General features: G+C 47.3%; 1 protein-coding gene across 7 annotated transcripts in view; it reads right to left on the bottom strand.

Moving 5' to 3' along the window:
* IFT74 (intraflagellar transport 74) overlaps positions 1–23,698 on the bottom strand; it is a 305,175-nt gene that overhangs the window by 204,887 nt on the left and 76,590 nt on the right. For all 7 annotated transcript variants that reach the window (XM_033919374.1, XM_033919366.1, XM_033919348.1 and 4 more), the window contains 3 exons: positions 20,938–21,036; positions 20,691–20,751; positions 7,999–8,058 (listed from right to left, as the gene is read on the bottom strand). In XM_033919374.1, the coding sequence (XP_033775265.1) occupies positions 7,999–8,058; positions 20,691–20,751; positions 20,938–21,036 (220 nt within the window). The remainder of the gene's footprint in view (positions 1–7,998; positions 8,059–20,690; positions 20,752–20,937; positions 21,037–23,698) is intronic.

Genomic DNA, 23,698 nt, shown 5'->3' with positions numbered 1-23,698 from the left:
AGTCTGTCGGGTCGCTGAGATAACCCCTTCCCGGGATGAAGCCTTGATCAGCCAATCGTCCAGGTAGGGGAAGACCTGCAGCCCCTGGGATCGTAGGGCAGCCGCGACCACCAGCATACACTTCGTAAAGACCCGAGGAGACGAGGCCAGCCCGAAGGGGAGGACTCGATATTGGAGGTGCAACTCCCCCACCTGGAACCGTAAGTACTGGCGAAAGGCGGGATGCACCGGAACATGCGTATATGCTTCCTTCAGGTCCAGGGAGCACATCCAGTCCCCCGAGTCTAGTAGAGGGTATAGGACTGGAAGGGACAACATACGGAACTTCTCCCGGACAAGGAACTTGTTGAGCCTCCGGAGGTCCAGAATGGGGCGTAAGTCCCCGGTCTTCTTCGGGACCAAAAAGTAACGGGAGTAAAACCCCCGTCCCCTTTGGTTCGGGGGCACATGCTCCACCGCCCGAAGGCCCAACAAGGACCTGGCCTCGGACAGGAGAAGAGGAAGCTGGTCTCGGCAGCAAAGAGAGGCCCCTGGCGGATGTTCCGGTGGCATGGATAAGAAATTTAGCGAGTAGCCCTCGGAGATGATCCGGAGCACCCAAGCGTCCGACGTGATCTCGGCCCATGCTGGGAGAAAGACCTGCAATCGGCCCCCGATAGGAAGGGGGTCCTTTGACAGTGCGGAGGGGGCCCGCTCCCAACCGCGCATCATGTCAAAAAGATGGAGCGGGTTTAGACGCTCCTTGCGCCTGAGGCTTTGGTTGAGACGCCCTGCCCTGCTGCTGGGGACGTCGGGGCGGAGGCCTGGAGAAGGCCGGCGTCGACTTCTGCGGGTACCGCCGCGGAGGAGGTCTAAACGGCTTCTGCGGCGGAGCCCTGGGTTTGGGACGGACCAATGAGGCAATAGAGCGCTCGTGTTCAGACAAAAGCTTGGTCGCCGCCTCCAAGGACTCATCAAACAGCTCTGAGCCAACACATGGAAGATTGGCCAGACGTTCTTGTAAGTTCGGGTCCATATCCAGGGTACGGAGCCATGCCAGGCGGCGCATGGCCACCGCGAAGGCTGACACCCGAGAGGCGAGCTCAAATGCGTCATACACCGCATGGAAGAGGTAGAGACGCAGATGGGACAAGTTGGACATAAAAGCCCCAAAATCCTCTTTATGGGAATCTGGCATGACTCCATAATACCTCGGCAACGACTTCACCATCTGTCTCAAATAAGACGAGAAGGTGAATGCGTAATTCAGGACCCTGGTCGCCATTAAAGAGTTGGAATAGAGGCGACGACCAAACTTGTCCAAGGTCCGTCCCTCCCGTCCGAGGGGAACAGCCACCGAGACTCTGGAAGGCTGCGACTTCTTCAAAGCTGACTCCACCAGTAAAGACTGGTGGGACAGCTGTGCCTTGTCAAAGCCCTTGCACGGAACCGTGCGATATTTAGACTCCATCTTAGAAGGCACCGCTGTGACTGTAAGAGGGGAGTCAAGGTTCCTCAAAAAGGTCTGGTTAAGAACTTTATTGAGAGGCAGCCGAGGTGTCTCTCGAGGAGGGGAGGGCAAATCCTGCTCCTCCAAGAACTCCTTCGTGTACTTTGATCCTGCTCCCAGATCAAGGTCCAAAGCCCTTCCCATATCCAGAATGAACCTCGAGAAGGAGGAGGGCTTCGAAGGCGGAGAGGGAGATCGAGACGAGCGCCTCGCCAAGAAGGAAGGAGAAGCCTCGCGTGAATATCGAGGTTCCTTCCCCGTGCCAGACCCCGAGCCCCACGAAGCCGCACCGAGCGATCTGGACGGGGTCGGGGACCGCCTAGGCCCCGAGGACCCCCTTCGGGAAGTCCCCGGGGTATGGGGCACCGAGGCACGCCCCTTTCGTCTTGGCGAAGAATCCCTCGAGCACTCAACCTCAGACGAACGAAAAAGCCTCGGGTTATCGAGGCGCAGTTCGGAGACCCGCAGGGTCTCGGCCCCGGTCGGCAAGGAGCGACCGTGTCGTCGAGGAGAAGCCCGGTGGCGTTTGGGCTTCCTCGACCGACGCTTCGCCCGAGGCCGACCCGAGGGCGAGGAACCCCGGGAGGACCTCGACGAGGACGAAGAGATCCTCCGAGCCCGCCGCACCTTGTCCCGAGGCCGCACACTCCGCTCAGGCTGGTCAACCGAGGTCGAGGGCAAGGTCGGGGCTGAGGCCGAAACCCCCCCCGGGCCCGAAGTCGGGGGCACCGAGACAGAGGTCACCGACGCCGAGGCCGAAGCCTGCTGAAGGTGCGTGAGGGCCCCGGACAGCTCCGAGGCAATGAGAGCCCGGAGCAGGTCCTGAAAGACGGGAACCCCCATCATAGTTGGCAGGTCCGGGGCCGTTGGGTGCTCCCTCGAGGGCGACCTCGGTACCGAGTATTCCCGCGGGGCACCCGACTTCGGCGCTCAGGGCGGGGCCGAGGACGACCCACCCGCCCCCGCCGAGGAGCTCGAGGATGGCTTCTTCGAGGCTGAAACAGAAGCAGGAAGTGAGGACTTACCCTTTGCCGACTTCGGGGTCGAAGACACCGGCTTCGACGCCGGGGGTTCCCGGGGCGAGGACGAAGGAGTCGAGGCCGAGGTCAAGGCCGGGGCCGAAGCCGAGGCTGACGTCGAGGCCTTCCCCGCTGCGGGGTCAACTGCAAAGAGCTCCGCCATACGAGCCTGACGGCAGCGGAGAGCTCTCCGTTGAAAAGTGGAGCACCGGGAACAGGTGTCGGAGGGGTGCTCAGGGCCTAGACAACGCAAGCACCACCGGTGAGGATCGGTAATCGACAGAAGCCGATCGCACCGGGTGCACTTTTTAAAGCCCGTCACAGGACGGGACATGGGCCCAAAAACCGGCCGGGAACAAGTGAGGTCCCGCGGCCGCGGCTACTGGGAGCCCCCGGAGCCGAACGGAAAAGTTTTATTTATTTATTTTTTCAACGAAAACTTGAAGAAATAAAAAGAACAACAAAGAAAAACACAGCGACCGAGTCGAAAAAAGGACACAGCCGCGGTGACAGAAGGCAAAAGTAAGAGCACAATTTCCACAGGGCTTCTGGCTCCGCGGAAGAGAAAGAACTGAGGACCACGAGGTAGGGATGCGCCCTCTAGTGGGCAAGAAGGCATGCACATGCGTGGTGCAGTGTAGCAAACTTGAAATTTCAATCAAGTTTGCTTGAAAAGCTGTCCGCGCTGGGGCTCCGTAGATGACGTCACCCACATGTGAGAATATCATACCTGCTTGTCCTGGGATAAACTTATTTTCTATAAAGATACTAGAGCGATTCTAGGAGTTTTACCTAGCCAAACAAATTTGATAAGAATACTGTTTAACTTTTTATAAAAGGACTCTAAAAAAAAATGGTAACATACTCATTTGATAACAAACCACAGGCAATATCATCATTTTAATCATGTGAACTCTCCTCCACCAAGAAAGATGTAAAGGGTTCCATTGCTCGCACATTCTGTTACCATCTGCAACAAAGATTTTTCATTCTCCTTCATTGTGTCTTCCAGCATATTTTTAATCCAAATTCCTAAATATTTTAATCCATCTTCTTTCCATATAAAAGAAAATGAATCAAACAACCCTTTTGTGTAATGCACATTCAGTGGAAGAACTTCTGATTTACTCCAATTTATCTTATAACCTGAGAATTTTCCGAATTTTTCAATCAATTCAAGTAAGCATTAAAGAGGGTGGGGTAAATTTTCCAAACTTTTATAGGTATCATCAAGCCTATATTTTGCGCCAGGGTATGTATTGGGTCCTCCCAGAACTCATAGATAATACCCCAGACTGGCTATGGTTGGAATGGCGACTCATGTTTCCTCTGCGCTTATGTTCTTAGTATTAAAATATCTAGATTGTATAAGGAAAGCAGAATATTAATGGATACATGGAAAACATTACGATATATTAATAATTTAACATCTGTTCCAATACAAAAATCAACAAATCAAACTATATGGCTAAACTCCAGGATTCAAATTGGCGGATTTAAGGTCATCTAGAAGCATTGGAAGATAGCAGAGATACGTATTTTGGAGGATGTTATTTCAAATGGTAAACTGCTTGAATTTTCACAATTGCAATATAAATATGGCCTTAATAAATCGCAAAGTTTTAGATGGTTGCAATTGAAGCAGGCCATTCAGGCGGGGTTCCCTGAATGGAAAACCCTTAACAATCATTATAGTTTGGAGTTCTTATGCTTTCAAGTGGACTTCCTGGGACACCAGGCCACACAGTGGTATAAATTGATAAGTGGATTACCGTATTTTCACGTAGATAACGCGCACCCATGTAAAACGCGCACACGGGTATAGTGCGCGGGAAACCAAAATATATGTAAAAAAAATTTTGTATACCGCGCACACCCGTATACCGCGCATGCTGCCCGACTCGACTCTCCTCTGGCCACCCCGACTCTCCTTTCGCCCGCCCCGACTCTCCTCTCCCCCTTGAAGTCCTGTCCCCACCCTGAAAGCCTGATGCCCCCCCCCGACGTCCGATTCACCCCCCCCGCAGGACCGCTCGCACCCCCACCCCGAAGGACCGCTCGCACCCCCACAGCCTCCCGACCCCCCCCCATCATGTAGAAGCTCCTACCAGTGTCCTGCTGCTTCCTCTTGGCGGTCCCGCCCTTTCTGACGTCAAGCCCTCTTGCCCCGCCGACTCCCGGACACGATCGGGGCAAGAGGGAGCTCAAGCCCTCTTGCCCCAGCCAACCGCGGCACCCCCGACACGATCGGGGCAAGAGGGAGTTCAAGCCCTTTTGCCCCCCCAACTCCCCGACACGATCGGGGCAAAAGGGAGCCCAAGCCCTCTTGCCCCGCTGACTCCCCAACTCCCCGACAATATCGGGCCAGGAGGGAGCCCAAGCCCTCCTGGCTCTGGAGACCCCTCCCCCCGCTAGTTGTTCGGGCCAGGAGGGAGCCCAAGTCCTCCTGGCCCTGGCGACCCCCCCCCCCGATAGTTGTTCGGGCCAGGAGGCAGCCCAAACCCTCCTGGCCACGGCGACCCCCTACCCCCACCCCGCACTACATTACGGGCAGGAGGGATCCCAGGCCCTCCTGCCCTCGACGCAAACCCCCCTCCCCCCAACGACTGCCCCCCAGCCGACCTGTGACCCCCCCTGGCCGACCCCCACCCCCCTTCCCCTCCTGCCCTCCTGGTCGGGTTGGGCCCATGTGCCTCAGGCCCCGCCCCCAGGAGGGACCTAAGGCTCCTGATTTGCCCAGGCGCCTTAGGCCCCACCAGTAGGCGGAGCTTTGGGATGGATGGGCCAATCCGGCCTCATTCCGTCGTTGGCTGCCTGCCGGACAGGCGGGTTTGGCTCCCGTCTGTCCGGCCAACTACACAAAGGTACGGGGAAGGGGGGTGGGGGTCGGCCAGGGGGGTCGCGGGTCGGCTGGGGGGGCGGTCGGAGGTTCTTGGGGGGGACGGTCGTTGGGGGGAGGGGGGTTTGCGTCGAGGGCAGGAGGGCCTGGGATCCCTCCTGCCCGTAATGTAGTGTGGGGTGGGGGTAGAGGGTCGCCGTGGCCAGGAGGGTTTGGGCTCCCTCCTGGCCCGAACAACTAGCGGGGGAAGGGGGTCGCCAGGGCCAGGAGGACTTGGGCTCCCTCCTGGCCCGATATTGTCGGGGAGTTGGGGAGTCGGCGGGGCAAGAGGGCTTGGGCTCCCTTTTGCTCCGATCTTGTCGGGGAGTCGGGGGGCAAGAGGTCTTGAGCTCCCTCTTGCCCCGATCGTGTCGGGGGTGCCGCGGTTGGCTGGGGCATGAGGGCTTGAGCTCCCTCGTATCGGGGAGTCGGCGGGGCAAGAGGGCTTGACGTCAGAGAAAGGGCAGGACCGCCGGAAGAGGAAGCAGCAGGACACCGGTAGGAGCTTCTACATGATGGGGGGGGGGTCCGGAGGCTGTGGGGGTGCGAGCGGTCCTTCAGGCTGGGGGTGTGGGTGGGAGTGCGTGCGAGCGGTCCTTCGGGGTGCGGGTGCGTGGTCCTTCGGGGTGGGGGTGCGAGCGGTCCTGCGGGGGGGGGGGGGGTGAAACGGACGTCGGGGGGGGGGGAGAACTATGTAAAAAAAATTTTGTACAACGCGCTCACGCGTATAACGCGCAAGGTTATGCGCGGTTTGTAAAAATTGTGTATAACGCGCGCGTTATATGCGAGAAAATACGGTAGTTAAAGAGAAGCCTAAAAATGGTCTTAACAGATATTTGGAGCATTGAGATTAAGCATCAGATTAATGTGTCTCAATGGCCACGGATTTGGTCTTGGAGAATGAGATCTACAGTCTCCGCATCTATGAGACAAACTTGTTTTTTTCTCTTACATAGAGCTTTTTGGATCCCAGTTAGATTGCAAAAGTTGAATAGCTCTAAGTCTAATAGATGCAGGCATTGTAATCTTGAAGTTGGGACTCTAGATCATTTATTATTATATTGTCCCTTTATTTTATTTTAGCCTTTTGGAAATCTATTTGGGGTCAAATAAATTGTTTATTGGAGAACCATGTGGCATTATCTTATGATACAATTCTATTTGGAATATCATTGAGGACGCAGAGTCAAATTTTGTCTAACAATAATAAGCTTTTCATGACAAGAGTCGCCATACAACAAATCACATTTAATTGGAAGAACTGGAATAGACTCAATTGCTTCTGGTGGAATTCATTATGTCACATTTATAAAATGGAAAGAGCAATTGCTATATAAAGAGGGAACTATAATAAATTTAATGAGATTTGGGGGCCATTGACAAGATATTGATATGAATAGATACCTTTTTCCATTATAAATACAATAAAAAGGAAGTGGTGGGGGATTTCATAATTTTATTAAATATTTAGATCAATAATAAAGAATATTGTATATGAGGTTTGTGAATGCACAGGTTATGGTTGGGTTGGGATGGATTGGGTTACAATTTTAATGTTTTAATGTGAATATGATAGAGATTCAAGTGATGTATTCAATTTCAACTGTTATTTATTGTTACACTTGTTAAGATGTAAAATGAATAAAGATTTACAAAAAGAAACCCAAAAAACTTATTTTCTACAATTTGTTTTGAATGTATTATATAGTAACTTCATAGTGTATACACTAGTCGTTTTATATTCTGACAAACTGAACAAATGATTTGCGTTCATCTGTTGTACTCTACTTCAGATTTTATAGACCTCTATCTTGTCTCCCCTCAGTCTTCTCCAAAGGAGCCCAACCTCCCTAACCTTATTATATGAGGGTAATTCTAAACCATTAATCATTTTGGTTGCCTTCTCTGTAACCTTTCCCAATTCTGTTATATCTTTTTTTTAATGTGGTGGCCAGAATTGTATACAATATACAATGTGAAGTCATGATACCTTTTCCGATATATTTTGTTGTATTCTCTAAGATTTTCCTAATAATTCCTAACATTGTTTGGGGTTTTTTTTGGCCACCACCACATATTGAGCAGAACATTTCGACATTTTGATGATAAAGACACCAAATGGCTAAATCCCAGGAACCTGCTCAATCTGATGCCATAGCTCTGAGAACATACTTATCAGCGGAATCAGCCTAAGGACTGTTTCACTGGAAGCCTTCTCAACCAAGAGAATAAGCCTGCATACTATTGCCCTTGGAGCTGGAGATCCTAGCTCCTATAGGATTCCGTTGCTATAGGAGCTCAACTGAATCCTGTTACACCAGAGGAAGAGGACCTGGAGACTACTGCCCTAGGACTTAAACCTGCTGTACCAGTCCACATGTCTGCACCATTCACTAGAAACAGATTAAATATCAAGGAGCAGAAAATAGTTAAAATCTCTATAATGGAAGTTTAATTAATACTAAGCTCTTTGTCTCCATCTGCAGGCATGGGGACATAACTCCCTTGTCTGGACTAATATACTGAAAACTTTTCTCCTCTTTTAGCACAGTTCCAAATATGACATTATTATTTGGCTATAACATAAAACCGTAACAAAAAAGAGCTCTTACCGTATTGTAATCATTCATTACTTCCTCCATGTCAGTATTAGTATTGAGTTTGTCCACCAACTGAAATAAGATGTATATTCAGCAGTTAGTAAGACTCTTTGCTCTTGAACAACTATTACAGTTTATGAGTAAGCAATTAAAAGACCTCTTTAATCATGTCAGACTGCAAATGCTAATACCTAACCCTAATACAATATCTACATACAATGGAACCTCAGTTTGCGAGTAACCCGGTTTGCGAGTGTTTTGCAAGACGAGCAAAACACTCAGCAAACTTATGACTCGCAAATTGAGCACTGCCCCGATAAACGAGCATTTATAGCCCAGGAAGCCCCGCTTCGGGGGATTCCTCTTCCATCTTCCGGCCAGCCTTCCACATCGTGTGCCTTCCGCAGGTTGGAGGGCCTCTGTCTGGGCCTGCGTGGCTGCCTGCGCATTGCGTGTGACGCACACAGTGTCAATCATCGGCGTTGTGCGTGTTGTGTGCGGCATACGGGTGGGGCGGTGCTCGACTGCGTGGGTTCGGGTGGGGGCTCTCCAGCATGTGGAGGCATCCGACGTAGAGGGCTGGCTGGCGGATGGAGGAGGCATCCCTATGAAGCAGCACTGCGGGGTTCTTCTTTGGATGAAGGACGGAGGAGACGGCGCTGCAGCACCCGGCACCCGACAGGTACAGACCCCGGGTTCTGGAACGAATCATTGGTGTTGCCACTATTTTCTATGGGGAACTTTGCTTGAATAAACGAGCGTTTTGGATTACGAGCTTGCTCCTGGAACGGATTATGCTCGTAATCCAAGGTACCACTGTACTTTATTAATTTCACATCTAACATAACATTAATACAAATGCTACAATGCCTGCGCTTTCAAGTTTCAATAAAATTTGATGGATCGCTTATTTGTTATTCAAAGCAATGAACAAATTTAAAACAAGTAGCACATTTCTCAGTGTGGGGAGACATTATTAACCTAAGTCGGAAAATAAAACAAAACAGATCCAACGGGAAAATAGGGCAGGAACTACAACATTTGACAGTAAAGGAGACAAATAAGGGTAAAACGATAGGAAGGGGAAAGACCATATATAGGTCTCATAAAAATTAAGATAGTAATAAAATTTCCAATTGAGATAGTGATAAAATTACGAAGAGGGGAAAAAAAAATTTAGCAATTAAAAGCATCTTAAAAAAGAAAGCATTTCAATTTGCTTTTGATTTTGTCTATATGACATTCTTCCCTTATATATATGGGAAGGGAATTCCACAGTTGAGGAGCAACGACCGAGAAAATGTATTGCCTACGGGTATTAATGGATTTCAAAGAAGGGATTACCAGCAAGTGTTGAATATCAGATCTAAGTGATCGAACGAGAGTATAAGGTATTAAAACTCGCTCGATAAAGGCCGGGGTTTTATGAAGAATAGATTTGAAAGTTAATAGAAATTAGTAGGCTTAATAACTTAACATTTAGCACAGTTACTCACTTGTAGCAGGTGTTCTCCGAGGACAGCAGGCATATATTCTCACATGTTGGTGACATCATCCACAGAACCCGGCACAGACAATCAAAAAGTGTACTGTCACTTTAAAACCGCCCATACAACACACATGCTGGTGCCTTCCTGCCTGACTTCGGCCTGTGAGACCATCAGTTCAGTAAAATAGCTAAGAAGCCAACTAAGGAAGGTGGGAGGGTATGTCTGCTGTCCACACCTGCTACAGGTGAGGAGCTATGCATTCTCCAAGGACAATCAGGCATTATATTCTCATATATGGGACTCTTAAGCTGCCAGGATCATGTCTCTGAGAAGAGAGTTATTAACAACTACCTTGAGTCTCCAACAAGGTAGAAGGGAAAGCACAGTTACTTACCGTAACAGGTGTTATCCAGGGACAGCAGGCAGATATTCTTGACTGATGGGTGACGGCACCGACGGAGCCCCGGTACGGACAATTTTAGAGTGATTGCACTCTAAGAACTTGGAAAGTTCTGGCATGCCGCACCGCGCACGCGCGAGTGCCTTCCCGCCCGACAGAGGCGCGCGGTCCCCAGTTAAGATAAGCCAGCTAAGAAGCCAACCCGGGGAGGTGGGAGGGACGCAAGAATATCTGCCTGCTGTCCCTGGATAACACCTGTTACGGTAAGTAACTGTGCTTTATCCCAGGACAAGCAGGCAGCTATTCTTGACTGATGGGTGACCTCCAAGCTAACAAAAAGAGGGATGGAGGGAAGGTTGGCCATTATGAAAACAAATTTTGCAAAACAGATTGGCCGAAGTGTCCATCCCGTCTGGAGAAAGCATCCAGACAATAATGAGATGTAAAAGTATGAACTGAGGACCAAGTAGCAGCCTTGCAGATTTCCTCAATAGGAGTGGAATGGAGGAAAGCTACAGATGCTGCCATAGCTCGGACTTTATGGGCCGTGACAGAACCTTCCAGTGTCAGTCCGGTCTGAGCATAACAAAATGAAATGCACGCTGCCAGCCAATTGGACAACGTACGTTTAGAAACAGGACGTCCCAATTTATTCGGATCAAAGGACAGAAAGAGTTGGGGAACTGATCTGTGGGGTTTCGTACGCTCTAGATAGTAAGCTAGAGCCCTCTTACAATCCAAAGTATGCAGAGCTTGTTCCCCAGAATGAGAATGAGGTTTTGGAAAGAAAACAGGCAAAACAATGGATTGGTTGAGATGGAATTCAGAGACAACCTTAGGGAGGAACTTTGGACGCGTACGCAGAACCACCTTGTCATGGTGAAAGACCGTAAAAGGTGGATCTGCAACCAGTGCATGAAGCTCACTGACCCTCCTGGCAGAGGTAAGAGCAATAAGAAAAAGTACCTTCCAAGTGAGAAACTTGAAAGAAGCGGTAGCCAAAGGTTCAAATGGAGGCTTCATCAAGGCGGAAAGAACCACATTGAGATCCCAGATAACAGGAGGGGCTTTAAGAGGTGGTTTCACATTAAAAAGACCCCGCATGAACCTGGACACCAGGGGATGAGCTGATAGAAGTTTTCCATGGATCGGCTCATGAAAAGCAGCAATGGCACTGAGGTGGACTCTGATGGAAGAAGACTTAAGGCCAGAGTCAGACAAAGAAAGCAAATAATCCAACAACGTCTCCACTGCCAGGGAAGTTGGATCAAGATGATGAAGAAGACACCAGGAAGAAAATCTCGTCCACTTCTGATGGTAACATTGCAGAGTGGCTGGCTTCCTGGAGGCATCTAGAATGGAACGAACGGGCTGAGACAAAAGCGTATCATGAGAAGTCAGCCCGAGAGATACCAAGCCGTCAGGTGCAGAGACTGGAGGTTGGGATGTAGAAGGGTCTCCTGATGCTGTGTAAGCAGAGAAGGATACAGTGGAAGAAGAAAAGGTTCCCTGGAACTGAGTTGAAGTAGAAGGGAGAACCAATGTTGTCTGGGCCACCTCGGAGCAATCAGAATCATGGTGGCTCGTTCCCTCTTGAGCTTGAATAAGGTTCTCAACATGAGAGGCAGAGGAGGGAAAGCGTACAGGAACAGATTTGACCAATCGAGGAGAAATGCATCCGCTGCCAGACGGTGAGGAGAGTAGAGTCTGGAGCAGAATAGGGGCAGCTGGTGATTGTGAGGAGCTGCAAAGAGGTCTATCTGAGGAGTGCCCCATTGAGCGAAGATAGACTGTAGAGTTACAGGATCGAGTGTCCACTCGTGAGGTTGGAGAATTCTGCTGAGCTTGTCCGCTAAGGAATTCTGTTCTCCCTGAATGTAGATAGCTTTCAGGAAGAGATGGTGATCTATGGCCCAAGTCCAGATCTTCTGTGCTTCCTGGCACAAGAGGCGAGAGCCTGTCCCCCCTTGCTTGTTGATGTAGTACATGGCCACTTGATTGTCCGTGCACAGCAGAAGGACCTGAGGAAAGAGAAGATGTTGGAAGGCCTTGAGGGCATAAAACATCGCTCTGAGTTCCAGGAAATTGATGTGATGTTTCTTTTCCTGGGCTGTCCAAAGACCTTGAGTCTGGAACTCGTTCAAATGAGCTCCCCATGCATAAGGAGAGGCGTCGGTGGTGATGACTAGTTGATGAGGAGGCTGATGGAACAGAAGACCTCTGGATAGATTTGAGGATACCAACCACCATTGTAGAGATTGACGAAGAGATGATGTCACAAAGATGTGTCGTGAGCAAGGATCCGTCGCTTGGGACCACTGAGTAGCAAGGGTCCATTGAGGAGTTCGCAGGTGAAGACGTACGAGGGGTGCGACATGAACTGTGGATGCCATGTGACCCAAGAGTATCATCATTTGCTTGGCAGAGATGGAATGTTGTGGAAGTACCTGCTGACATAGAGACTGAAGAGTCTGAAGACGGTTGGATGGTAGAAATGCTCTCATGAGGAGTGTGTCCAATATTGCTCCAATGAATTGGAGTCTTTGAGTGGGAATGAGATGAGACTTGGGTAGATTGATCTCGAATCCTAATATTTGAAGAAACTGGATGGTTTGGTTGGTGGCCAGGAGAACTGCTGGAGCGGATGTGGCCTTGATTAACCAGTCGTCCAGGTAAGGAAATACCTGAAGGTGGTGAGAGCGCAGAAAAGCAGCTACCACGATGAGACATTTGGTGAACACCCTTGGAGAGGAAGCAAGACCGAAGGGCAGCACCTTGTACTGGTAATGACATTGATTGATCATGAAACGGAGATACTGTCTTGAAGTCACATTGATTGGTATGTGAGTGTATGCCTCTTTGAGATCGAGGGAGCATAGCCAGTCGTCTTGGTTGAGAAGAGGATAAAGAATGGCTAAGGAAAGCATCTTGAATTTTTCCTTTACCAGATGTTTGTTGAGATCGCGAAGATCTAGAATTGGTCTGAGATCTCCTGTTTTTTGGGGGACTAGAAAATAACGGGAGTAGAATCCCTGACCCTTTTGATCTAGAGGCACTTCTTCTATAGCGTTTAGAAGAAGGAGGGATTGAACTTCCTGAATGAGGAGGGCAGATTGAGGACTGTTCAAAGCAGACTCTTTTGGCAGGTTTTGGGATGGAAGAGTCTGAAAGTTGAGAGAGTAGCCGTGGCGGATGATGTTGAGGACCCATTGGTCCGAAGTGATAACTTCCCACCGGCTGAGGAATAGAGAGAGACGACCTCCTATAGGTTGAGGCAGGAGAGCAGATATAGGAGTACTGGCTATACTTTGGAGAAGTAAGTCAAAAGGGCTGTGTCTTCTGCTGTGGAGTTGGCTTTACAGGCTGCTGTTGCTGTTGTTGCCTGGGAGGCTGACGCTGTTGCTGCCGTTGACGCCTGGGTTGCTGAGCAGTTGTTGGCAATGGCCGAGCTGTGAAACGGCGTTGATAGGCTGACTGTTGTCTAAAAGGCCTTGTTGGGGGAGGCTTTTTCTTATTTTTAAGAAGGGTATCCCAACGTGTTTCATGAGCTGACAGCTTTTGAGTAGTCGAATCCATGGATTCTCCGAAAAGCTCATCCCCTAGGCATGGGGTGTTGGCTAACCGATCTTGATGATTAACATCAAGTTCAGATACCCGAAGCCAGGTCAGGCGACGCATTGCCACAGACATTGCTGTCGCTCTGGATGTAAGTTCAAAGGTGTCATAAATGGATCTAACCATGAACTTACGCAACTGAAACAGAGAAGACAAGCAATGGTGGAAAGATTGTTGTTTCCGTTGAGGAAGGTATTTTTCAAAGGAAGCCATGGTGGTAAGGAGATGTTTCAAATAGAAAGAAAAATGAAAGCCATAATTTCCAGCTCTATTTGCCAACATTGCATTTTGGTAGAGCCTCTTACCAAATTTATCCATGGCTTTGCCCTCTCTGCCAGGAGGAACAGAAGCATATACACTGGCTCCTGCAGATTTTTTAAGGGTGGATTCGACAAGTAAAGATTCATGAGGAAGTTGTGGTTTGTCGAACCCAGGAATGGGAATTACTTTGTACAGAGAGTCTAACTTACGTGGGGCCCCTGGAACCGTTAAGGGAGTCTCTAAATTCTTGTAAAAAGTCTCCCTCAAGATGTCGTGAAGAGGGAGCTTCAAATATTCCTTTGGAGGTTGGTCAAAATCCAGGGCGTCCAGAAAAGCTTTAGACTTTTTGGATTCATCCTCCAAAGGAATAGATAGAGAATCACAAATATCTTTCAGGAAACTGGAGAAAGATGAAGTGTCATGCTTAGAGGACGGGTCATGTACAGCAGACTCCTCCTCATCTGAGGAACATTCTCCTTCAGAGAGAAAAGGCTCTTCTGAATCTCCCCACAGATCAGGATCCCTGACATGGGGAGAACGATCTCGAGACTCAGGGGTAGTTGGGTCTGCATGCCGGGTCTTGCGCACCGACTTACCCGATCTCATCGACATCGACCCAGGCGATGTAATCGGTTGCACCGGAGCCGAAGTTTGCACCGATTGATGCTGAGCCCTCGGCTCCGGCGCAAGGACTGGCATCGATGTCGATGAGGTGGAGTGAATCGGCACCGAGGGAGTGGATACCGACAATATAGGTTGCTCCACTATCGGTACCGGCTCAGTGCGGACCGGCACCGGAAGGTTCGGTGCCAAGATCGATGGAAGGAGCTGTTGCAATTGCTGCTTGAGCTGTTCCTGGAGAATGGCCGTAATACGGTCATCAAGGGATGGCACCGGTACCGCTTTTTTCTTCTGCGGTACCTGCGGTGCCGCTCGACGCCCCGGAGATGAGGAGCCCGATGTCGAGGGACTCACCTCAATAGGGGCGGAGCGCTTCCGCTGGCGCCTCACAGTCGGCAGGATTGGACTCACTGCACTCGAGACCGGAGGACGTTCCAGCGGGGAAGGCTTCTTAGCCGGCTTACCTGCATGTTGGGACGCCGGTGCGGAATCTCGCGGCGTCGAAGAAGAGGGTGCCGACTGAACCGGTGCCGAAGTCGGAGTCGATGGAACGGGATCGGACATCTCGGCACCGAAAAGTAATCGCTGTTGTATTTGGCGATTTTTTAATGTTCTCTTTTTCAGTGTGGTACAGCGGGTGCAGGTGGAGGCCTGATGCTCAGGACCCAAACACTGTAAGCACCAGTTGTGTGGGTCCGTGAGAGATATGGGCCGCGCACACCGCTGGCACTTTTTAAAACCTGGCTGAGGGGGCATGAACGTGAACACCGCTTCAGCCAAATCGAAGGCCGAGGCTTCGATGGTGGCAGAAGGCCCCGCAGGGGAAAAGCCAAATTGAATGAAAAAACAAAAGTTTTTTTTTTTTTTTTTTTGAAAATAATGAAAGAAAAAGAAAGAGGCAAAAGCCAAAAAGGTTTACGCGAGCGGGAAGGCAAGTTCAAAAAATTTTCAACAGCCGTTGAAAAAACGCGTCTTCTTAGCTCCGCGGAAACTAAGAAACTGGGGACCGCGCGCCTCTGTCGGGCGGGAAGGCACTCGCGCGTGCGCGGTGCGGCATGCCAGAACTTTCCAAGTTCTTAGAGTGCAATCACTCTAAAATTGTCCGTACCGGGGCTCCGTCGGTGCCGTCACCCATCAGTCAAGAATAGCTGCCTGCTTGTCCTGGGATAAGTTGGCATTTAAATAGAGAATACATTTTGTAGAACTGCTTGGCCAAACCAACTATCCTGTTTGGAATGATTCTCCAAAAAGTAATCGGATGTAAAGATATGAACTGAGGACCAGGTGGCTGCTTTACAAATGTCCTCAATAGGAGTGAAAAGTAGGTGGGCTACTGAAGTCGTCATTGCTCAAACTTTACATGCAGTGACATGGCCCTGAAGCATCAGCCCAGTCTAAGAACATAAGAACATAACAATAGCTTTACTGGGCAGACTAATGGTCCATCAAGCCCTGTAGCCCGTTCTCACGGTGGCCAATCCAGGTCACTAGTACCTGGCAAAAACTCAAAGAGTAGCAACATATCATGCTACTGATCCAGGGCAAGAAGTGGCTTCCCCCATGTCTCTCTCAATAACAGACTCTGGACTTTTCCTCCATGAAATTGTCCAACCTTTCTTAAAAATCAGCTATGCTACCAGCTCTTACCACAACCTCTGGCAACGCGTTCCAGAGCTCAACTATTCTCTGAGTGAAAAAATATTTCCTCCTATTGGTTTTAAAAGTATTTTCCCATAACTTCATCAAGTGCTTGACTGAGTGAAAAATCAATCCACTTGTACCTGTTCTACTCCATTCAGGATTTTGTAAACTTCAATCATATCACCCCTCAGCCATATCTTTTCCAAGCTGAAGAGCCCTAACTTTTTCAGTCTGTCCTCCTACGAGAGTAATTCCATCCCCTTTATCATCTTGGTCGCTCTTCTCTGAACCTTTTCTAGTGCCACTATATCTTTCTTGAGATAAGGAGACCAGAATTAAACACAATACTCCAGGTAAGGTAGCACCATGGCGCAATAGAGGCATTATAACATTCTTAGTCTTGCCAACCATCTCTTTTTTAATAATTCCTAGCATCTTGTTTGCTTTTTTGGCCACCGTCACATATTGAGCGGAAGGTTTCATCGAATTGTCTACAATGACACCCAGATCTTTTTCTTGGGCACTAACTCCCAAGGTGGACCCTAGCATCTAAGCATAACAAAAGGAGAAACAGTCTGCCAGCCACGTGGAGATGGTTCCTTTGGTGATAGGAGCTCCAAATCTGTTGGGATTGAATGTTAGGAACAGTTGAATGGTAGTTCGGTGAGGTCTGGTCCTATCCAAGTAGCAAGAAAGAGCTTGTTAGCAGTCCAATGTGTGGAGTGCCATTTCACTAAGGTGAGAATGTGGTCTTGGAAAGAAGACTGGTAGAACTATGGACTCATTCAGATGAAACTCCGAGACTACTTTCAGAAGGAACTTTGGATGTATGAGAAGAACTACCCCTGTCATAGTAAAAAGTTATATGGGGTGGATCTGAAATTAGTACCTGAAGTTCACTAAGCATGCTTGAGAGATGAAGTTGAGAGTGGTTCAAATGGAGGCTTCATCAGATTGGAAAGTATAACATTAAAGTCCCAAACAACAGGAGGAGGCTTGAAAGGTGGCTTGTATGGACTAGGAGAGCTCCAACGAATTCTGAGGTCCGAGTTGGTTGAAGATGTGATTTCTGGTAGTTGACTTCAAATCCCAGAAGTTCCAATAGATGAACTGTGGATCTGATGGCTTGGTGAGCTTGTTGTGATGATGAGGCCTTGAATAACCAGTCGTCTATGTAAGGGAACATATAAAAGCCGCATAAGTGGAGAATTGCAGCTGCTACACCGAGCATTTCGTGAACACTCTTGGTGCTGTTGCCAGTCCAAATGGTGGTAACTTGTACTGGAAGTGGCATGTCCCTATTCCAAAGCAAAGAAATTTCCTGTGGGCAGGAAAGATGGAAATATGGATGCAAGCTTTCTTGAGGTCTAGAGAGCAGAGCCAGTCATTATGTTCTAAGAGTGGTATCAGGTTCCCAGAGAAACCATATGAAATCTCTCCTTCACTAAGTATTTGTTGAGAGCATGGAGGTCCAGGACTGGACGGAGACCTCCGGTCTTTTTCGGTATTAGGAAATACTTGAAGTACTACCTTGGCCTCACTCCAGCAGAGGAACTTGTTCTATTGGATTTAGCTGGAAGAGGGCTAAAAGCTCTTGTTAAAGGAGGGTCTTCTGAAGGGAGTTGAAAAGAGACTCTTTTGGAGGATGATTCAGAAGTTTTTGCTGTAAACAAAGGGCATAGCCCTGAAGGATCCAGTGATCTGCTGTTATAAGGGTCCATCGATAGTAGGCATGGTGAAGATAACCTCCTATGGGTAGAGTATGAGTTAGATATGCTGGAAATACTCTCTATAAGGTAGTCAAAAAGACTGCTGTTTTCTGGATGGAGGCTGAGTTCTCTGCTGCCTTTGTTATCTGGGACACCTCTGATTCATTGAGTGGAAGGATGTAGAAGGCTGGTTATACCTCAATTTAGAGTAGTAAGAGCAGTGTTTGGAAGTATTGGAATATCTCCTCGAAGTTTGGGACTGTGTTGACTTGAAAGTTGTTAAGGTTGCTATGCAGTCATTGTATGTTTTGATCTTTTGTGTTGTTTCTTCAATATGATCTCCAAAAAGGTCTCCTCCAATGCATGGAATATTGGGAGAGTCAGTCTTGAACATTGGCGTCTTGGTCTGAAATTTGCAACCATGCTTGCATGCGCATCGCAATAGATACTGCTGTGGTGCAAGAGGTGATGTCAAAGAAATCAAATGTAGGCAACTATATATTTTTGGATTTTAGGAGATCATTGGGCAAATGTTACTAAGATTTAAGATGCTCTGATGGCACATACTGCTCAAAAGGGGACATATTTTGTATAAGTGTTTAAGGTGGATGGCTCAGGTCCCTCTGTTCTCTTTGGTCACTTCTGGTCCTTCTGATCTTCCTTGCTCACCTCCAGTATTGCTGCTGTGAGATGGCTGGGACTGCTTCCCTACTGTAGCACATGCTAAGGATATCACCACTACAATCATCCCTGCTCTAATTGGCCTGAGGGGCAGAAACTGCATCCAGATATCAAGCCCAATTTTCTGATATCATTATACATAAGAACATAAGAATTGCTGCTGCTGGGTCAGACCAGTGGTCCATCCTGCCCAGCAGTCTGCTCACGCGGCAGCCCCTAGGTCAAGTCCAGTGCTCCAAATGAGTCCAGTCTCACCAGTTTGTCTTGAAACCCTGGAGGGTGTTTTCCCCTATAACAGACTCCGGAAGAGTTTTCTACCACTCTCTGGGTGAAGAAGAATTTCCTTACGTTTGTACGGAATCTATCCCCTTTCCACTTTAGAGAGCGTCCTCTCGTTCTCCCTACCTTGGAGAGGGTGAACAGTCTGTCTTTCTCTACTAAGTCTATTCCCTTCAGTATTTTAAATGTTTTGATGATGTCCCCTCGCAGTCTCCTCTTTTCAAGGGAGAAGAGGCCCAGCTTCTCCAATCTCTCACTGTATGGCAACTCCTCCATCCCCTTAACCATTTTAGTCGCTCTTCTCTGGACCCTTTCGAGTAGTATCGTGTCCTTCTTCATTTACAGCAACCAGTACTGGACGCAGTACTCCAGATGAGGGCATGATAACCTTCTCTGATCTATTCGTGATCCCCTTCTTGATCATTCCTAGCATTCTGTTTGCCCTTTTTGCCACCGCAGTGCATTGTGCAGATGGCTTCATGGACTTGTCAATTAGAACTCCCAAGTCCCTTTCCTGGGAGCTCTCTCCAAGTACTGCCCCGGACATCCTGTATTCGTGCATGAGATTTTTGTTCCCGACATGCATCACTTTGCACTTATCCACGTTGAACCTCATTTGACATGTCGAAGCCCATTTCTCAAGCTTGATTATATCATGTTGCAGATCTTCACAATCCCCCGTGTCTTTACTACGCTGAATAACTTTGTATTGTCCGCAAATTTAATCATCTCACTCGTCGTACCAATGTCCAGATCGTTTATAAATATGATGAAGAGCACGGGTCCAAGCACCAAGCCCTGCAGCACCCCGCTGGTGATGCACTTCCAGTCTGAGAATTGTCCATTTACCCCCACTCTCTGTTTCCTATGCTCCAGCCAGTTTTTAATCCATGTGCGTATTTCACCCTCGACTCCATGGTATGCAATTTTCCGAAGTAGTCGTTCATGTGGAACTTTGTCGAACGCCTTCTGAAAATCCAGATATACAATGTCGACTGGGTCGCCCTAGTCTTTCCGCCTGTTTACTCCCTCGAAGAAGTGCAGCAGTTCATCAGGCAAGATCTGCCTTTACTGAAACTGTGCTGGCTGGTCCTCATTAGATCGTGTCCACCAAGGTGTTCAATGATGCGGTCTTTTATCAGCGCCTCTACCATCTTTCCCGATACCGAGGTAAGACTCACCGGTTTGTAGTTTCCTGGATCTCCCCTCGAACCTTTTTTGAAGATCGGCATAACGTTCGCCACCTTCCAGTTTTCCAGAATCTTTCCCAATTTGATCGACAGATTGGCTATTAGCTGAAGCAGTTCAGCTATAGTCCCTTTCAGTTCCTTGATGACCCTCGGATGGATGCCATCTGGTCCCGGGGATTTATCACTCTTAAGCCTATCAATATGCTTGCATACCTCTTCTAGACTGACCATCAACCCTGTCAGTTTCCCATTTTCGTTTCCAGCATATAGCCTGATGGGTTCCGGTATGCTGTGTATATCTTCTTCGGTAAATACAGACGCAAAAAAATGTGTTCAGTTTGTTTGCGATTTCTTTTTCCTCCTTTATCACTCCCTTTATTCCATGGTCATCCAACGGCCCCATCGCTCCCTTCGCGAGTCATTTCCCCTTAATATATCGAAAGAACGGCTTGAAGTTTTTCGCCTCCTTGGCTATTTTTTCCTCGTAGTCTATTTTGGCCCCTTTTACCGCCTTATGGCACCCTGCTTTGATGTTGTTTGTGCTTATTCCAGTTTTCATCCGTTTTTGACCTTTTTCATTCCTTAAACAAAGTTTTCTTGTCTCTGATCGCTTCCTTCACCTCTATAGTGAGCCACGCCAGTTCTTTGTTCTTTTTCCTCTTGGATCCTTTGTTGATACATGGTATATATAGATTTTGTGCCTTATCTTCTGCACCTATTTTACAGCAATGCTATACGCCATATAAAAGTCAAGCTGTTATTAATCAGATACTTCACAAGAATTAAAAAAAATGCTGAAATGACAAAGAACACATACCATGTTGTAATCTGCTAGCTGACCTTGATGTTCTTTGATTTCAACAGCTAATGATTCAGCCCTAGACAAAAAAATCCACAAATTGGTTAGAATGTTACATGCCAAAAAATTTAATTGGATATAGTATGAGTTTTATATAGACTATAGTTTAGTGTACCACAAAGTAGGCCATTAAATTACAGTTTTACCAATGAAAATATAATTTAATTAATGTTTAAAAGAAAATATCAACCATAATATCGCTTACCTTTTTTCATAGGACAGATAGACAGAATTCTCCTGATTGTACATGTCTATTTCCTTCCTCAGTTTGTTCATTTCTGTTGTAAGTTCACTTAATTTACTTCTACAGAAAGAAAATATACAAGTGGCAGCAATGATAAATCAAGTATTCTTCATCAACACATAGAAAATATTTGGGACAGAATTACTGGTTCAGCTTTCTTCCTGACATACCAATTTGTAAAGCAACAATTCCCTAAGATAAGAAAAGTATAATTCAGAAATGGTTTCTCTTTGCAAAGAAGTGGATTACTGTCTAGGTGAATTCATAAACTTCTAATATATAATAATCAGATTGGTCTTTCTTAATAAAAGGTAAGCAAGCAAATATGCAGAACACAAAAGCAGATCTTCACTTTTAGTGCTCCAACAGAAAAAAGAATAAAAACAAACAAAAAAATTCTAAAATACGTAAGAATATATAAAAGAAAAATACAAGCAAAGCCCCCAACAATCTAATTTCATTCAAGTCAGTTTCAGAATCTCTTTTAAAAGAAAATGAGGAAAAAACTACAAACCTGGCAATGCAAATTGTATGTGTTTTCTCTCCATTTAAATATGCATGCAAATTTATTAAAACAAAAACATGCAGTTGAGTATCCTTGTCCAGTGTTTCCCAAGTCAGTGAGGTTTTCAGGATATCCACAATGAATATCAATGAGATTGATTTGAATACACTGGCTCTACTATATGCAAATCTCTTCCATGCATGTTTGTTTGTTTTATTTATACCTTGCCCTTATCCAGGGCGAGTTACATATTTAACATACAAAAATGTAAAATTACATATAACAGACAAGTCGAATCAACGACAAACATACTTACAAACAGGAAGAACATAAGAAACGCCTTCACCGAATCAGACCTTTTGGTCCATCCAGTCCGGTGACCCGCACACACGGAGGCCAAGCCAGGTGTTCCCCGATGAAGACCTGTTTACCCGTATCCATCAATGTGATTTGCAAGAAGGTGTGCATCCAACTTGCCCTTGAAACCCAGAATGGTGGTCTCCGTCACAACCTCCTCCGGGAGAGCATTCCAAGCGTCCACCACTCGCTGCGTGAAACAGAACTTCCTGATATTTGTCCTGAGCCTGTCGCCTCTCAACTTCAGCCCATGACCTCTTGTCTGATTCACATTTGACAACGTGAATAACGATGATTCTCGCTCTATTTTGTCGAATCCTTTTATTATTTTATAAGTCTCTATCATATCCCCTCGCAGTCTTCTCTTCTCAAGGGTGAATAAGCCCAGTTTTCTGAGGCGTTCTTTGTAGCTCAAATTTTCCATACCTTCTACTAGCTTCGTAGCTCGCCTCTGCACTCTCTCCAGCAGGGTCACATCCTTCTTTAGGTAGAGAGACCACTGCTGGACACAATACTCCAGGTGTGGTCTGACCATTGCTCTGTAAAGCGGCATTATGACGTCTGCCGATCTACTCGTGATTCCCTTCTTTATCATACCCAACAACCTGTTTGCCTTCTTCGCCGCCGATGCACACTGCGCAGACGGCTTCAGGGTCCTGTCAATCAGTATCCCCAGATCCCTTTCTTGTTCGCTCTTGCCCAATGTCACACCTAACATTTTATATTCATGTTCCTTGTTTTTCCTTCCCAGGTGCATCACTTTGCATTTCTCTATATTAAACTTCATCTGCCACTTTTCCACCCATTTCTCTAGCTGGTTCAAATCTCTTTGGAGTTCTTCAATGTCCCTTAGTGACCCAACTGTCCGGCATAGTTTTGTATCATCTACAAACTTGATTATATTACTTGTTGTTTCCTCTTCCAGGTCATTTATGAAGATATTGAACAAAATGGGCCCAAGAACCGAGCCCTGGGGCACACCGCTTGTCACCTTCTCCCAGTCCGAGAACTTCCCATTTATGCTTACCCTCTGCAATCTGTTCTCCAGCCATCTACCTATCCATCTTAGGATGTCCCCCTCTATTCCATGGCATTCTAGTTTTCTCATAAGCCTTGTCGAATGCTTTCTGAAAGTCCAAGTATATTATGTCCACCGGGTCTCCTCTATCGATGTGTTTGTTCACCTTCTCAAAAAATTGTAGCAAGTTCGTCAGACATGACTTCCCCTTCCTGAAGCCGTGTTGACTGGCTCTCATCAGATCTAGATAACAATCTAGATAATAAAATACATCAGTGACCAGCACCTACTATCATCAATCTCTACTCTTCCTCATTTATTCAATCTCAGACCCTGTATTTCATCTGATAAAACAAATGTTTTTTGAGTAATCTCTTGAAATTCTGTATATTCTGCTATTGTCGAATATACTCAGGGAGGTTATTTCATGCCATGGGCCCAATACAATAGAAAATACTATCTCTGGATTATATTAACCTCAGATCTCTTACAGATGGAATTTGCAGATCAAAATGTTCTGCGGACCGAAGCACTTGAGACAGAGCACGTGGCAGGATACTCTGGAGAAGATGTTTGGGGGCCAAGTTGTGTAGGTACATGTAAACGATTAACAATAACATATCCTGTCCCTCAACTTCAACCTATACAAATTTATATAATATTCAGAGATCTTACCACCAAATTTGGGGCAACCCTGGCACTTTCAGTAACACCAAACTAAAATAATCAAGGACTGAGAGAACAATTGTCTGCACTCACACTGTCCATTCACCAAATGGAGATGGAAATACACTTTACTGCTAGCACCTGCTCTTTTTTTTTTTTTTATCTTTATTCATTTT

The sequence above is a fragment of the Geotrypetes seraphini genome, chromosome 1 (genome assembly GCF_902459505.1).
Source record: "Geotrypetes seraphini chromosome 1, aGeoSer1.1, whole genome shotgun sequence".
NCBI lineage: Eukaryota > Metazoa > Chordata > Amphibia > Gymnophiona > Dermophiidae > Geotrypetes > Geotrypetes seraphini.
The sequence above is the reverse complement of the archived record's forward strand: the minus strand, read 5'-3'. Positions and strand labels throughout refer to the sequence as shown.